This window comes from Octodon degus, unplaced genomic scaffold (genome assembly GCF_000260255.1).
Source record: "Octodon degus isolate 3935 unplaced genomic scaffold, OctDeg1.0 scaffold00314, whole genome shotgun sequence".
In the NCBI taxonomy this organism is placed as follows: Eukaryota; Metazoa; Chordata; class Mammalia; order Rodentia; family Octodontidae; genus Octodon; species Octodon degus.
This window is the reverse complement of record NW_004524890.1, coordinates 892,264-909,713: the sequence shown is the minus strand read 5'-3', so window position 1 is coordinate 909,713 and position 17,450 is coordinate 892,264. Positions and strand designations below refer to the sequence as shown.

Below are 17,450 nucleotides of genomic sequence, written 5' to 3'. Positions count from 1 at the left end.
TTGCATCAGTCTACATTCCCACCAGCAGTGGAGAAGGGTTCCTTTTTCCCCACAGCCTCTCCAACATTTGTTGTTGGGTGATTTCTTTATGAGAGCCATTCTTTCTGGGGTGAGGTGATATCTCAATGTGGTTTTAATTTGCATTTCGTGGATGGCTAGTGATGTGGAGCATTTTTTTCATATATTTATTCACTTCTTTAATTTCATCCTCTGAGAAATGTGTGTTCATCTCAGATGCCCATTTCTGGATTGGGTCTTTAAATTTTGGGGCCTTAGTGTTTTTTAGTTGTTTATAAATTCTAGAGAGCAGACCTTTGTCTGAGTACTTACTTGTCATGATTTTTTCCAAATTTGTGGGCTGTAGGTATTCTGTTTTAATATTTCTAGAAGTATAGCAGGTTAAAATCCATGGAAATTTCCCAGTTGTAAAGCTTTTCTCAGAGGAGAAAAACAAGATCCAAAACTTGTATTACAGTGAGAGATAATTATAATACCATTTTCTCCTCAGTTTAGTTTTGCAAGGTTTTTTGTTTGTGTGTAAAAACTAGAGGCTGGAAGAAACTTGTGAAGGTATGTGTTAAATAGTCATCATTGAATGGTTGATGTTCTATTTAAATACATATGATGTGATTTAAAAAAAAATACACAGGCTTGGAAAATAGCTTGGTAGTCTAAGTGCCTGCCTCGTGAGCACAAGGCCCGTGTTCAATCCCCAGTATCACATGCTGTGCTGGCCCCAGAGTCCCAGGTGCACCGTGTTGGCCACCAAAGCCAGGTATGGTGGCACATACCTGTAATCCCAACACTGGGAAGGCTGAAATAAGAGGATCACTACAAGTCTGAGCTGCATAGTGAAACCCTGTGCCAAACAAACGAATAAATAAAAGATTAAAAATAAAACTGATATTCTGTTCGCAGGAGCTATGCTAAGGTGTGGCCTACCCCTACATGCCCCATTGCAGAAGCCAGGATGAGCCCTTGAGAGCTTTAGGACCCTTGGTGACCACACCCCCCAACCATCACAGGACCTGGCCTGAACTGTATCCCACCTACCCCCAATTACAGAGCAGCATTGAGCCTTGGTGAACTTTGCTTGCTTGGAAAATGCTCAAATAAAGGGGGAAAAAAGGCAGTCTCAGACTTTGAGCCCACCCAGAGCAAGTTCAGGAGACAAGGGCAAATGGAAGAACTTAGGAGTCACACACCAGACATTTCTGAAATGATAGCAATTGAAGTACACAAAAAATTCCATCAAGCTATAGAAGAAATGAGATCACAAAAAATCTCTCAGTTAAAAAAGAAGTGAAGGTAGTCATGAAAGAATTGCTCAGCACATCTAAAAAAGAGAGCTAACATAATGGAGGAGCACAGAAAAATGATGGATATATTGAATGGACAATACAGGAAAGAATTAGAATACGTGAATGATTCAAATAATCATCAAGAAATTAAGAATTGCATTGAAAGTTGACAAAACTGCTTGAATGAAACTGACGATAGACTTTCAGACCTGAAAGACAGCATTGCAACTAGTGATAGTGAAAGGAAAGATTTCTTGAAATTAACAAAGAACCAGGAAATAACAATTCAACAGCTGCAAGATGATGTTAAGAAAATAAATACAAGACTGATATGTGTCAAGGAAACAGTAGGAGTCTACAAAAATGACATAGAAACACTGCTTGCAGGAGTAGTAGCAGAAAATTTTCCAATCATGGGAAACGTATCTGACATACACATAATTGAGGCATATAAATTCCAGTTAGCCATAACTAAAATAACTCTACATCCAAATATATAATCAAAATCCTAGATTCAGCCAAAGAACAGAATATTAAAAACTGGTAAAGAATCACATCACCTAGAAAGAAAGCCCTTCAGAGTAACAGCACATTTACAGACACAAATGTTGTTGAAAAGAGCTTGGAGTGAGTTATTTCAGTTCCTGAAAACAAACAACTTCCAATCCAGATTGACATACCCTCCAAACCTAGGTTTTAAATTTAATAGAGAGAAAAAATAATTCCATCACAAACAACACCTTGATGAAACTCATGAAAACCAACCGAACCCTACAAAGAATACTGACAGATATTCTAGAAAGAGACAAACACAAATAGGAATTCAAGAACAGAAACACAAAGGAACCACCAAGCAGAGCAAGCAATTTAATGGAGTGAAAGTAGGCAACCTACAGCAGGAAACTAACATGACAAAGATAAGCCAATGTATGCCAGTTATAATCATCAATGTAATTGGCCTCAAGTCACCAATCAAAGGAACCATACTGGGCTGGCCAGATAGCTCAGCAGATTAAAGTGCCTTCTTAGACCAGGGGCCAGGGGTACGATCCCTAGCCTGCAGTGCCAGCCCCGCCCCCAGGCCACCCTGAGATATGATGGAGACTGTGGGTGGTGGTATGTGCCTATAATCTCCTCACTTGGAAGGCTGAAGATAAGAGGATCATTATGAGTTCAATCTGTGTAGTGAGACCCTGTAGACCCTGTAATAAAATACAAAGAAAGCATATTAGCAGATTTTGTGTCAAGAAACAAAATTCAACAGTCTGCTGCATACAAAAAACACATCTAACTCAAAAAGAAATTAATAGAGTGAAAGTGCAAAGATGGAAAACAATGCTCCAGGTGACAGGAATCCAGAAAAAATCACAGGTAGCTGATCTGGTTGCTGACAGTGTGAGCTGAACTTCAAACCAGGAATGATTAAGAGACAAAAAAAATTACCATATATTTGTAAGGAGAAAACTGCAAGAGTAAGAAATAACAGTCAAATATATATGCACACAATGTAGGGGCACCCAATTATGTAATAATAAATTTTCACAGACACAAAAAATCAAATGAGCAATGGCACAGTTGTAATGGGTGAGTTGAATACCCTGTTGTCAAATAGACATAGATCAACTAGGCAAAAAATCAGCAAAGAAATAATAGAACTAAATCAAACTTTTGAGGAAACGAACTTCATAGATCTTTGTAGACTGTTCCACCCAGGAACATGATGATTGCACATTTTTCTGAGCTGCACACAGGACATTCTGTAAATAGACCCTATCTTACAACATGGAACATGCTTAAGTAAAGGCAACGGAATTGGAATTATGGAATACATATTATCTGTCAGTAGTGCAAAGAAAGTGGACATTATTGAAAACAAATGAAAAACTCCATGAACACATGGAAATTAAATAATATCCCCCTAAACAATCAGAGGGTTACAGATGAAATTAAAGAAGAAATTAAACAATATTTACGATCTAACAAAAATGGAGATAGAACTTAACAGAACCTATAGAATGTATTAAAAGCAGTCCTAAGAAGCAAATTTATAGCAGTGAATTCCCAGATCAAGAAAACATAGAAAAAGAACAAAGAAAAAGAACAAATCATGACTAAAGCCCAAAGAAAGCTAGAAATTAAAAAGATCAGAGCAAAAATTAATGCAATAAAGATGAAATTAATACAAAGAATTAATCCAAGAGTTGGTTGTTTGAAAGAATAAATAAAATTGATAAACCCTTTGCTCACGTTATCAGAAAAAGGAAGAAAAATTCCAAATTCATGCAATTAGGGATGAAAGTGCAAAAGCACTACATACCCTGTAGAAAATTAGATGATCATAAATACCTACTTTGAAAATCTTCATTCTCACAGGATATAAAACACCAAAATGGATAGATACCTAGATACACATGAATTACCAAATCTGAATCAAGAAAATATAAAAATTTTGAATAACCCAATATCCATCAATGAATGTTAAAATATAATTAAAATCTTACCAATAAAGAAAAGCCCAGGTCCTGATAGATTCACAGCTAAATTGTACACGAAATTTAGAGAGGATGTAATACCAACTCTTCTCAAACTCTTAAGTGAATTTGAAAAGAAAGCAGTTCTCCCAGACTCATTCTTGGAAGCAAATGTTACCCTGATAACAAAACCAGAAACAACAACAACAACAAAAAAAAGCAAAGAAAAACAACCACTTACCTGCCTATCTCCTTAACGAACACAGGTGCAAAATTCCTCAGTACAGTACTACCATACACAATGCAGCAACTCATCAAGAAGATTATCCACTGTGATCAAGTGGGATTTATCCCAGGAATCAGGGATACAGTAATCAATAAATATAATATGCCACATCAGCTGAGGCAAAGACAAAAGTCACATGATCATCTCAATAGATGTACAAAAGGCTTTTGACAAAGTCTGACACTCATTCATGATAAAAACTGTACTGAAAATTGAACTAGATGGTTTTTACCTCAACCTGATAAAAGCCAACTATGACAAACCAGCAGCCACCATAATACTGAATGGATAAAAAGAAAACCTTAACTTGAAAATCAGGAACAAGACAAGGATGTCCACTGTCATCAGTCCTGTGGTGGGAAACATTACACAGAGCATTTATAAATGAGATAAATAAAAGCAATAATAACTGTGCAGGAAGAAATAAAATTATCATTATTCCAAGATGACGTGATACTCTTTATAGAAGACCCCCAAAACTCCACCAGCACATGGGTAGGTTTAATAACCAGATTTAGTAGCATATCTGGATATAAAGTCAACACCCAAAAATCAATCCCATTCCTTTACACAAACAGTAAACTCACTCAGAAAAATTAGACAAACAACATCCTTCACAAATAGCATCCAAAATATGTAATATTTAGGAATTAATTTAACAAAGAAAGCAAAAGATCTATACAATGAAAACTATAATATTCTGAAAAAAAAGGGATGTCCGAAAATAGATATTCCCTGTTCCTGGATAGGAAGAAGCAACATACTGAAAATGGCTGTACTTCCAAATTTATTACACAGATTTAATATAACCCCAATTAAAATATTATCACCATGCCTCAAAGACCTAGAGAAAACATCCATAAAATTGATTTTGAACCAGAAAAGACCTATAATAACAACAAAAGCAAGGCAGGAGGCATCCCAATTCCCAGCTTGAAATTACACTAGAAAACTACTGTAGGCCCAGCAAGATTGCTCAGCGGACTAAGTGCCTGTTTATGCAAGCACAGGAATCAGTGTTCGATCTCTGGCACCACATGCTGCACTGGCCCCGCCACTGGGTACCCTGAGCCAGCTACTGTTTCCAGGCGTGGTGGAACACACCTGTAATCCCAGCACTGGGGAGGCTGAAAACAGGAGGCTAACTACAAATCCAGGCTGCATAGTGAGACCCTGTATCAAATACATTAAAAAAAAATACCTACTATGATAAAATCAGCACAGTACTGGCAAAAAACAGACCCAAGGATCAATGGAACAGATTAGAAAAAGGAACCACAATTGAGAACACACTTAGCCACTTTATCTTTCACAAAGAGGCCAGACACTGGAATAAGATAGCCTCTTTAACAAATAGTGCTGTAAAATTTGCTTTCAGTGTGCCAAAAATTTAAACAGGATGCAAGTCTATCACCAGGCACTAAACTAAAATCAAAATGGATTAAAGATCTAAACATTAAAACAAATACTAAATCTGCTGGAAAAGAAAGTATGAGGAAATCTTGAAGACATAGGGGTTAGCAAACAGTTCATGAACAAAAATCAAACTACATGAGTAATACTTGAAAGAATTAACAACTGGGACCTCCTCTTATTGAGCAGTTTTTGCACATCAAAAGAAATCACCAACAGAGTGAAAAGAAAACCCACAAATTTGGAAAAACTCTTAACTAATAAACACTCAAAGGTCTTCTGTCTAGAATTTATAAAGAAGTCAAAAACATTAGGGCCCCAAAATTTAAAGACCCAATCCAGAAATGGGCATCTGAGATGAACATACACTTCTCAGAGGACAAAATTATAGAAGCAAATAAATACATGAAAAAATCCTCCACATCACTAGCCATCCATGAAATGCAAATTAAAACAACACTGAGATACCATCTCACCCAGAAAGAATGGCTATCATGAAGAAATCAAGCAACAACAAATATTAGACTGTGGGGAAAAAGGAACCCTTCTCCACTGCTGCTGGGAATGTAGGCTGGTGCAACCATTATGGAAATCAGTATGGAAAAAGTAGGACTGGAAATCCCATTCAAGCCAGCTATTCCCCTACTGGGAATATTCCCAAAAGAGCTGAAAACATCGTATCATAGTGATGTATGTGCACCTATGTTTATAGCAGCAGAATTTGTGATAGCCAAATCTTGGAAACAACCAAGATGTCTGTCACTGAGGAATGGATGAAAAAGATGTAGGGTTTTTATACAATAGAGTAGTATTCAGCTATAAAGAATCATAAACATGAAGCCTCCATATATAACTGGATGCAACTTGAAGATATAAGTGAAATAAGCCAGACCAACATGTGTAAATATTGTATAGTCTCCCTAGTATAAGAACCCAAAAGAAGAAATAAAAATTGAAAGCTATAACACAGTTAAATGGAAAGTGAGAACTTAAGGCTTAAACAATGAAGAGAGGGCAAGGAGAAAAGATAGAAAACATGGCAGGGGCAAAACCATGCATTAAAATACACACGATGGTTAAGGTAATGGTCCTGAGAATCTCCATCAGGTTTTTGAAACAAGCAGCTAATTGGTAGGATTCTCACCCTGACTAACTATATATGCTGATACCTATGAACTAAGCAACTACATTGAGGATAGCAATGTGTAATGCGAGGGCCATGCTTGGAATACCTATCATTCTGGTCTTCTAAATGTGTACTGCTTCTAATGTCAAATCAATTATTGCTGTACTCTCTCTCAAGTAAATGTTTGTTTTAAAAAGTAATAAAAGAAAACGAGACAAGAAAAAAGTCAGGACTGTTCTGCTATAATGTTGTATATGGTAAGATTTCTAAATTTCTGTGTAAAAATGTGTAATTGTTTATTTTTATTTATTTTTCACATTCTATATGGATTTAAAGTTTAGCAAATCAATGATTGATGGAAAATACCTGTTGCATGTTATGTGTAAGGCATTTGATATTCATACAGATTAGTAATGTTAAGCTCAACTGCCTATGTTATAGGGTAATAATAATCATTAATTTTCTCTTCTCAAGGGTTCACAAAAGTTTGCAGACCAGAAAATTAGAGTAAAAGAAGGGCGAAAAGGATAGCCAATATTTTGGTCCTAGCCCATCAAGGTCAGTGAGGACTCAGGACTTGAGAGAACCTGTACTGTAACATCCTGTAAGTCAGTAGTGACCCAAATTTTCTGTTGAAGGAGATTATGGGGCCACAGAGGAAAGTAATCGATGATGTATAGTGGGCCTAAGGAGAGTCACATGGAGAGAAAACATTCTCTCAGGCTTTCACAGAGAGCGAATTGGTCAGGCAATGGCCGTAACTCATCCACATGGCTGACACTGACAAAAGATCTACAAACCACTGTGCATGATTTCAGGGTAAATCCTGAGGGGATTTGACTGACCTTGTTAGATACAAAAGTTACACTTTTTTGTTGTATAGGTCTTGCTTTATCTTGGTCTTAACCATCCAGCAGAAAAGTATAAGGACCAGCCAAATAGCTCAGTGGATTAAAATGCCTACAAGCAGGTACCTGGGCCAGAGATTCAAACCCTGGGCCTGCAATGACTGCCCCACCCCCTGGGCATGCTGAGAAGGCGATTGAAACTGGACGTGGTGGTACAGGCCTATAATCCTAGAACTTGGGAGACTGTGAACAGGAGAATCACTATGAGCCTGATCTAGTATTGAGACCCTGAACACCCTGTAGACCCTTTCCTAAAATACAGAAAAAAAGTATAAACACGAGGTATAAAAAGTAAAGACATATTAATATGCTGAGCTGTAAAAGGCTCAAGTCAACATCTTATGACATTGCCAGTTCCACGGATAACCCACTAATATTATGGACTACTGGACTATATTGGATTATTTTGCTGAAGTCATGCACCTACAATATTTGAATGGCAATGGAATACCCATTTCTGACAAAACTAAACCAAAACGGGGTGTAATATATATATATATATATATATATATATATATTAGGATAGATATAGAGGTACTTTCTCTTATTTCAGTGAGAAGAAAAATGTGTACTAATAGTGTTTAGACAAGATATCATGTCCGCATCTTGTACTATGAATAACTACTATGAAGACAGCAATATGCAATGTATTAATTATTGTAACTGTCCTACTAACCTGTTTTGAAACTCATTGCTATTTCTTTCTCAATAAAGTTAATAAAAATTAAAAGATTTTGTACATCAAAAGAAATAACCAGCAGAGTTTAAATAAAACCCACTAATTGGGGGAAAAAAATCTTAGTTGACTATCCCTTAGAAAAAGGACTTCTACATAGAACATGTAAAGAATAAATATATCAGGCCCCCCAAATTCAAAGACCAAGTCTAAAAATGGGCATCTGAGATGAATATATGCTTCTCAGATCAAGAAATGCAAATGGCAAATATTTGAATAAATGTTCAACATCATTTGTCAATCGAAAAGTTCAAATTAAAACACCCCAGAGATTTAATATCACCACAGAAAATATTGCTGTCATTAAGAAATCAAATAATAATAAATGCTGGCTCTGTTGTGGAGAAAGGGAACTCTTCTGTAGTGTTTGTGGGAGTGTAGACTGGTGATTCCTCAAAAAATTCAGAGGTTCCTTTTGACCCAGATGTCCTCTCCTTGGTATTTTTCCAGAATATCTGAAAACATCATGCCACAGCAGTACCCATGTTTTTAACAGTGCAATTTGTCATAGCTAAATCTTGGAAACAACCCAAATGCCCCCCAACCAAGAAATGGAGAAAAAAAGATATAAAAAGATGTGGTATTTTTATGTAATAATCTATTACTGAGGTATAAAGATAAACCTAAGGCTTTTATAGGTGTATGGATGCACCAAGGGACCATACTTATAAGTGAAATAAATCAGACTTGCATGTATAAACATCCTATTATCTCTCTAGCATAAGAACCTGAAAGAATACATAAAATCTCAATTGTACGATAGATACTGTGAAAGGCAAAGAAAGTGTTCAAAAGCAAGGAACACCTGGGATGAGGGAAAGGAGGAAAAAAGGATGGGAAAAATATGTATATACACAGGATAGCTTGGACAAGTCTACTGATGATTTCTTGTGATCTATTGAAAAGAGCAGGTAATGCTTAATTGTTTTCTCTCAGTTTTTTTCACCAATTTTGCATGCATATATCTGGTAATGTCAACTACTAATTTTAATACAACCATATGCAATATAACAACCATTGTTGAGTTCCTATCATTTTTTAGTGAAATTCTGTATAGTTTTATATGTTTTTCACTATCTACAAACTGTGGTACAAGGTTTCAGGGTAAATCCTGAGGGGATTTGACTGATACAGAAGTTACATTTTGTTGTCAGATACAAAAGTTACATTTCTTGTTATATAGGTCTTGGTTTATGTTGGTCTTAGCCATCCAGCAGAAAAGTATAAAAAATAAAGACATATTAATATGCTGAGCTGTAAAAGGCTCAAGTTATCAACTTCTGACATTGCCAGTCCTAAGGATAACCCACTACTATTATGGACTGCTGGACTATAATGGATTATTTTGCTGAATTCGCGCACCTACAATATTTAAATGGCAATGGAATACCCATCTCTGACAAAACTAAACAAAAAAAGGTGATACAAATGAGGGACCATTTTGTATCTGTATATACAAAATAGGATAGATACACAGCTATTTTCTCTTAATTCAATGAGAAGAAAGATTTGTACTATTAGTGTTTGGACAAGATATCATGTCTGCATCTTGTACTATGAATAACTACTATGAAGACAATATGCAATGTATTGATTACTGAAATTGTGCTAGTAATCTTTTTTGAAACTGTCTCATTGCTATTTGTTTCTCCATAAGATTAATTAAAAAATGAAGAAATGTAAAATATAAAAAAGCTTAACTTTATAAATTTATTTTAATAAAAGGCACGTTGCCATTAATCTTTATTCACATCCTCAAAATATTCCCCCTTGCTTCAAATACACTTATTCCATCATTCTTTGCATGTCTTTTTTGGTAATAATTTTTCAAAAATTTATACATTCACCATATATTTCAATCACCCCTTGTATATATATATATACAAAGCTTGATTTACATTATATACTATGTATACTATGCAGTATATAACTTACTATATATTCATTCTAAGCAGTACATATACATTGATACTTTTATAACAAATAGATACTAATATTTGTGATATAAGTACTCCAGTTTCTTTTACTTTTTTTGTTTTTTCTTTTTAATGCCTAGGGATGGAACCCAGGGCCTTACACATGCTACACAAGTGCTATCCTTCTGAACTACATCCTCTGTTTTCTATTGCTTTTTTTATATTTTGTTTCTTAATAATTTTGAGAAACAAGAAGCAATGAGAGAGTTTTAAAACTGATTAATAGGACAGTTTGAATAATTAATACATTGCATATTGTTGTCTTCTTAGTGGTATCTTTTAGTGATTCTTTTAAACTATTGTCAAAGACTGTTGGGTTTTATTTTGAATGTATGGAACCCAAGACCTGCTAGATAAGTTATTCTGGGAATGATGGTATAGCTCAATGTTAGAGTGGTTAATTTGCCTGCATGTGGTCCTAGGTTCTATTCCCAGTGCTAAAAAATAAGATAATGTGTTCTATCATGTCTTTAATTTTCATTAGGTATGATGCTTTCTTCTAAAAAATTTTAGGGGCCGAGGAGATGGCTCAGTGGAATAAGCGCTTCCCTGGCAAGTGCAAGGGCCTGAGTTCAATCCCCGGTTCCACCAAAATAAAAAAATAAAAAAATAAAAAATTTTAGACCTCAGGATGATTCACAGGCCTGCAATCCTATAGGACCAAAATTGTGACCTGAATTTTTAGATTTAAATTATTTTGAATAAACTATTTTGAGCATGTGTGTGTTTTAAAAGTGACAAATGGTTTTACTTTTCTTTTTAATTTCTTATAACTTTTTTAAACAACTTCGCACATTTATATCTGGTAACCCTAAGGAACTAATTTTAAGATAACATCATGCAGTACAGTTACCATTGTTAAGTGAAATTTTGTATTGTATCTAATGCTTTTTTTTTACTATTTTGTATTCTTTACAGAATAAAAAGAATTTTAAAAACTGACAAATGAGAAAATAAAAAAATATAAAATAAGATAAATCAAACAAAAGAATCCCCCTTTCTTCCTGTCACTATCTCACTTCTCAGAGGCAAGCACTGACAGCTATTTGGTATATAATATGATGCTCCTTTTTCAATGCAGTTACACAGTTTCTGGCTTTTTCAAAACTGGGCTTATAATACATTTATTAGTCTATAATTTCTTTTTACTTATATTTGCGGCCTATAATCTTATCTATGTAGATTTAGTTTTTTTTAACAATGACAGTTTCTCTTTAATCCCTCCTTGTTTGTTTGTTTTCTGCGGTACTGGGGATTGAACTCAGAACCTTCTGCTTGCCAGGCAGGTGCTCATGCCACTGAGCTATATCCCCAACCCCTAATCCCTCCTTAATAGACACTTTAGTTTTTACCAATGTCTTGCTTATATAAAGTATGCTGAAGTAAACATCTTAATTTTTTGTTAGTACATGTTTGTAGAACATAATGAATACATTCATTACAGATAGTTGCTCTATGCACATTACATATCTTTGCTCTTTTTCGTTCTTCCCTCTTATTTCTTTGTCCCCTTCCCATTTGCCAAGGATTTATCTCCCTGTTTCCTTTATATATCTTTTATTTTGCTCTTTTTTTATACTTTGGTTCTTTACATAAGAGAAACCATACAATATTTAATCTGTTTCTTATTTCACATAACATTATGGATCCTTGGGCTGGGGAGATAGCTCAGTAGAATAAGCGCTTGCCTGGCAAGCTGAAGGTCCAGAGTTCAATCCCCAGTACCGCAAAACAAACAAACAACCCACATATTGATCCACAATGCATTTATTTTCCAACTAATGACTTATATTTATCCAGCTTGATAGCATACTAGTATGCCATTGTGTATAAATACTATATTTTGTTTATCCATTTATCTTTATATACTCAGGAGTTTCTGTAAGGTAAATACTTAAAATTGCTAATTTAATAGGTGTATATATTCTAAACTGATACTGCTAAAATGTGTTCCAGTGTAGGTATATCATCCTGTATTCCAAACAAAAATATGAAATGTGCCTATTTCTTCACATTGTAATAACAATAGAAACTAGATATTACTAATCTTTTAGTTTTATGTCAATCAGATAAATTAGAAATATTTCATCAGCTAGATACAAAGACATTTTCCTGTAATCCCAGTCACTATAGAAGCTGAAGCAGGAAGAACATGAGTTCATGAACAGTCTAGACAAAATCATGAGATTCAATCTAAAAAAATTATTAAATTGTATTGTTTTGATTAAGAATCAGGTTGTATATCATCACATTTATTGCTATTTGTATTTCTCCTCCTTTAGAATCAACTTTTCATTTTCTTCTTGTTTCTGGTTTCTGTAATGTAGGGCTTTTTTAATTATCAAGAGCTATGTGTGTATTGTGAATATGAAGTCACTAGTATATATTGCAAATATGTTATCCTTTTTTAATTTATAATTTATAATTTGTGTGTGTGTGTGTGTGTGTGTGTGTGTGTGTGTCTTACTATAGATTCAACCTTTGGTCTTCACACTGAACTATATCCCCAGGCCCTTTTATTTTGAAACATAGTCTCACCTGGTTATGGTGGCACACACCTGTAATCTAAGCCCTCAGAAGGCTAAGGCAGGAGGATCACCATGAGTTCTAAGCCAGCCTGGCCTACATAATAAGTTCCAAGCCAGCCTGAACTACATAGGGAGACCTTGTCTCAAACCACCCAAATCCCCCAAAAAGAAACAGAATCTTGTTAATTTCTTAGGTGAGACTTGAACTTGTGAGCCTTCTATGTCAGCATCCTGTAGTCCTTGCATTACAGATGTGTGCTACCGTGCCTAGTTAAGAAGAAAGTTAATATTGTTAAACTATTTGACCATAATTTTGTTTTGTGTACTGCTACGTCAATAATTTAGAGATTTGTTACTGACAATTTCCTGATCTTTTTCTTTTTGACTGATGTATGTTTAGGACGGTATTTCCCATCCTAAAAGTATGAAAATACTCTCTACGTCATCATTATTAATAGAAATTCCTTATTAAGTTTTACTTGTACTATTGTAGCTTCTTGGCTCATTTTTATAATGTTTTCTGCACAATTTTCATTCAGGCACATTCAGGAGGTGGTAAATCTTCAAACCCAGCAAAATAAAGAGCTGCAGGAGCTCTATGAACGCCTTCGGTCAATTAAAGATACCAAAGCTGAATCTTCAGAGATTCCTTTGCCACCTGCATCACCACGTCGACCAAGATCTTTCAAAAGTAAACTTCGTAGCCGTCCCCAGTCCTTGACACATGCGGACAATGGCATAGTTGCAACAGGTAAATAATTCATAATGGTACTTTTTTAAAACCCTGTTTATTACATAGTTGACCCACCCTTACTCTGTGGGTATACTTTTTTCCTAATTTTACCTGGCCCAAACTTGCTCTGCAGAGCCTGCTTCTTTTCCTACCTTTAATGAAACATTGCTATTGTTAATTTTGTTTTTTAAAAAGCCTGGTTAGCAATCACAAAAATTAGAAAAAACAGTATCATAATTTGTTTTTTATTAGGATAAACTGATTTAAAGTAATACGGATTATGCTAAAATTGTTTTTCTTTTCTATTCTTTTTTTTTTGGTGTTAAGTGGTCTCTTAAGCTTGGTTTGTGGGCACTGGCGTGTAATCCTAGCCCTCGGGAAGGCTGAGGCAGGAGGACCTGTGAGTGTGTGAGGATATCTTGGGCTACATTGTGAATCCAAGTATTTAGAGTTTGTAGAATAATTATGGATAAAAAAAACCTTTAAAATTTTTACATACTCTATCTGAGGTGAGAGTTTTTATTATTCATGTGATTATTATTTATTCATAAGAATATTTTATTTATTATTCATGAATAACCTGGCATTTGCACAACTGAAGGATAGGGATTGTGAATTTGAAGCAGTCTGGGCTATATAGTAAGATCATGTCTCAAAAAAGAAAAAGGGTAGGGGTTAAGGTAAGAACATACGCGAAATCTTAACAGAACTTGCAGTAGGCTGAACAGTGCCCACCACAAGATGTTTGTCTGCAAATCCCTGGAAACTTTGACTGTATTAAGTTATATGGCAAAGGAGAATTAAGACTGCAGATGAAATTAAACTGCTAACCAACTGTCTTTAAGTTAGGAGATATATTTCTGGATCCAGTGTAATGACAAGTGTCTTTAAAAATGGAAGAGAGAGAACTGGTGATATAATTCAGTGGTAGAATGCTTTCCTAGAATGTGAGATCTGGGGTACAATAACAAGCACGGTGGAAGTATGTATTAAGCAGGAGACAAGAAGACAGAATCTGAGAAGATAATTATGAGAGAAACAGTATTAAAGAGGTGTAAGGATGCTGTCTTTGAGGATAAAGGAAGAGAGCCACAAATTAAGGAATATAGGCAGCTTCTAGAAGCTAAAAATACCAGGGAACAGATCTTTTGCAGAGCCTCCAAGGAGTGCAACTGTACCAATGGCCAGATTTTATGCCATTCAGACTCATGTTGGAATTCTATCATGCAGAATTGTAAAATAATAAACTTATGTTTTAAGCCAAAATGTTTTGTACTTTGTTACACCAACAATAGGCAACTAATACAGAACTTAGAGAATAGGAACTGTACTTTTGTTGATGTTCATAATAGCAGAATTAAAAGGTAGACTTTGATTAAAGGCAATGTGGGTATTTAATAGCAGATGTACAAGGACATTTAGTCTGGTGCTATTCCATTAATACAGTAAATATAATTCATCTCATTCTGTTTTTTTTTCTCCAAATGATTTCTTTTTAATAAATTTTTTGAGATGCATTATCTCACTGTTGCTCAGGTTGGTGCTGAATTCCTAGGCTCACAAAACTTTGTTGGTTATATTTTTCTTGTTTGGCAATGCTGGGGATTGTACTCTGGCCCTTGCACATGCCAGGCGAGTGCTCGCCCCACTGAGCTACATCCCCCAGCATATGCCATTGGCTTACTGTTTTCTAGTTTACCTTTTACATTGTTTCTATTTGTTTATCTTATCTCTGAGCCTTTGCATTGACTTAAGTTCCCAATTCCTTTTTAAGTTTTCATTTTTGAGGCAAGATATCACTAAATTGTGGTCTCAAATTTGCCATTCTTGTGCCTTGGCCCTCCTAGAGTCCTGAGGATGTTAGGTATGCATTATTGTTTCCTGTATTATATCTTTAAAATGTTTTTTAGTTTCTTGAGACAGGGTCTCACTATGTTGTTACAGCTGGCTTTGAACTGAGCTATGTAGCCTAGGATCATCAAATCCATGATGATCTTCCTGCCTCAGCCTCCTCAGTGCTGGGAGATTATAGGCATGTGCTGCCATATCCAGCTCTGGTTTTGTTTTCTTGTAATAGCCACAGAGATTACACTGAGATTCTTCCTATAAAGCAATCTAGTTCAGATTAACACAAATATAATTTCAATGATATATAAAAATACAAAAAAAAAATTAAGTTTTTAATTCCAAGCTGAAGAGCCTTGGAAAACTTAGTATTGATCTGGCAGCTACTCTTAAGATAGTAATAAAAAAAATTGGAAGCTGTAAGTTTCTAATTTCCTTTTAATTCTTGTTGCTAACAGTTGTATTAAAATTATTTCTTCATATAAAATCTTCAATATTTATGGTTTTAAAGAAATGATGTATAAAACTTTTTCTGTTTGTGTTCTCCTGTACCTTTTTTGTGATCATTGTTATGGATTGTACATCTTTACATGTTACATATCTATCTACACAGTTTTATAATTATTGCTTTATATACTCATCTTTGAAATAAGATGTGAGAAGTAAAAACAAAGATCATAAACATATAATACATATTATATATAATATATATCTTGACTATGAGCTTTGTTTCTTCAGTCCTTTTTTTTTTTTTTTTTTTTTTTTTTTGGCGGAACCAGGGATTGAACTCAGGTCCTTGCACTTGCCAGGACCTCTTCAGTCCTTTTATTTTATTTTATTTTTTAATTTCATTTATTTATTTGTTTATTTGTGTGTGTGTGTGTGTGTGTGTATGTGTATGTGTGTATGTGTGTGTGGCCAGCTCAGCCCACCAGGGGTGCGGGGCTGGCTGGCATGTGGTGCTGGGGGATTGAACCGTGGTCCCTGTGCTTTGCTAAGCTTATTCTAAGTAGGTGCTTTAGACCACTGAGCCATCTCACCAGCCCAAGTCCTTTTATTTCAACCTAAAGTATTCCCTTTAATATGTCTTAAGGGCCAGGGAGATAGCTCAGTAGAATAAGCGCTTGCCTTGCAAGTGCAAGGTCCTGAGTTCAATCCCTGGTTCTGCCAAAAAACAAAAAAATCTTAAAATGCAGGTCAACTATCGATTAATTTCAAAGAGATTATTAAGATAAACTATTTTCATTTTTTAAAAATTTATGGAATTTGCTTTACAAAATAATATACAGAGAACTATCCTAAATACAATCAAAGGCTATTAAAGGACCCAAGATAAGTCAACTTATCACAGTTCTTCTCCTTTCCAACAAACATGTTATGAAAAAAAAATTACATTTTTTCTGGTGATTAGGGAATCAATAGGAATTTTTGGTGATTTCCAATGCAAATGTAACACTAATGTGACAGCTTCTAGGTCACAGAAATGCCTGTTCTCAACATATTCTCTTCAGGTCTGGAGTTAAATTCCCTTAATTGTTTACAACTTGTAGGGATAATAACCAGAATTTTAAAACAATTAGCAATTTTTAACTATTTTCTCAGTAAAAATATATTCATCTCTTTCTACTTTAAAGTTGATAGAAAACAAATTGAAAATATAGAACACAAGCACAGAAACTATTTGATTAATAATTGTCTATTAATGAATTAATTTTTGGCTATAATATACTAAAAATGTAAAAGGAGAAAATCCTTTGTATAAAAGGGATTTATTCATTTAGACTTAAAATTTCCAGGACTCCAGGAAATAAAGTGAAACAAGACTGCATTCTATTCTTAATAAAAATAGAAATGAAAATAATGGAATATTGAGGAAAGGCCTTATTATAAAAATGGTTAATTTAATGCAATTCAGATTTTGGGGTATATGTACTACATCATCAATATAAACTAGATATAGCTGTGTGTGGTGTCACATGCCTATGAGCTCAGCACTCAGGTGGCTCAGGAAGGATAATCACTACAAATTCAAGGCAGCCTACTTAGTGAGACACTAGCTCAGAAAAATAATACAAAACAAAACAATGCACTGAATTCAAGTAAAAGTTGTTGAGGCAAGAATATATA

The 17,450-nt window shown here is 34.8% G+C and overlaps 1 protein-coding gene across 1 annotated transcript in view; it reads left to right on the top strand.

Annotated features, from left to right (window-relative positions):
• Positions 1-17,450, top strand: part of Wnk3 (WNK lysine deficient protein kinase 3) — a 266,752-nt gene that overhangs the window by 222,243 nt on the left and 27,059 nt on the right. The window contains exon 21 of the mRNA XM_023707818.1: positions 13,285-13,496. Within this exon, the coding sequence (XP_023563586.1) occupies positions 13,285-13,496 (212 nt within the window). The remainder of the gene's footprint in view (positions 1-13,284; positions 13,497-17,450) is intronic.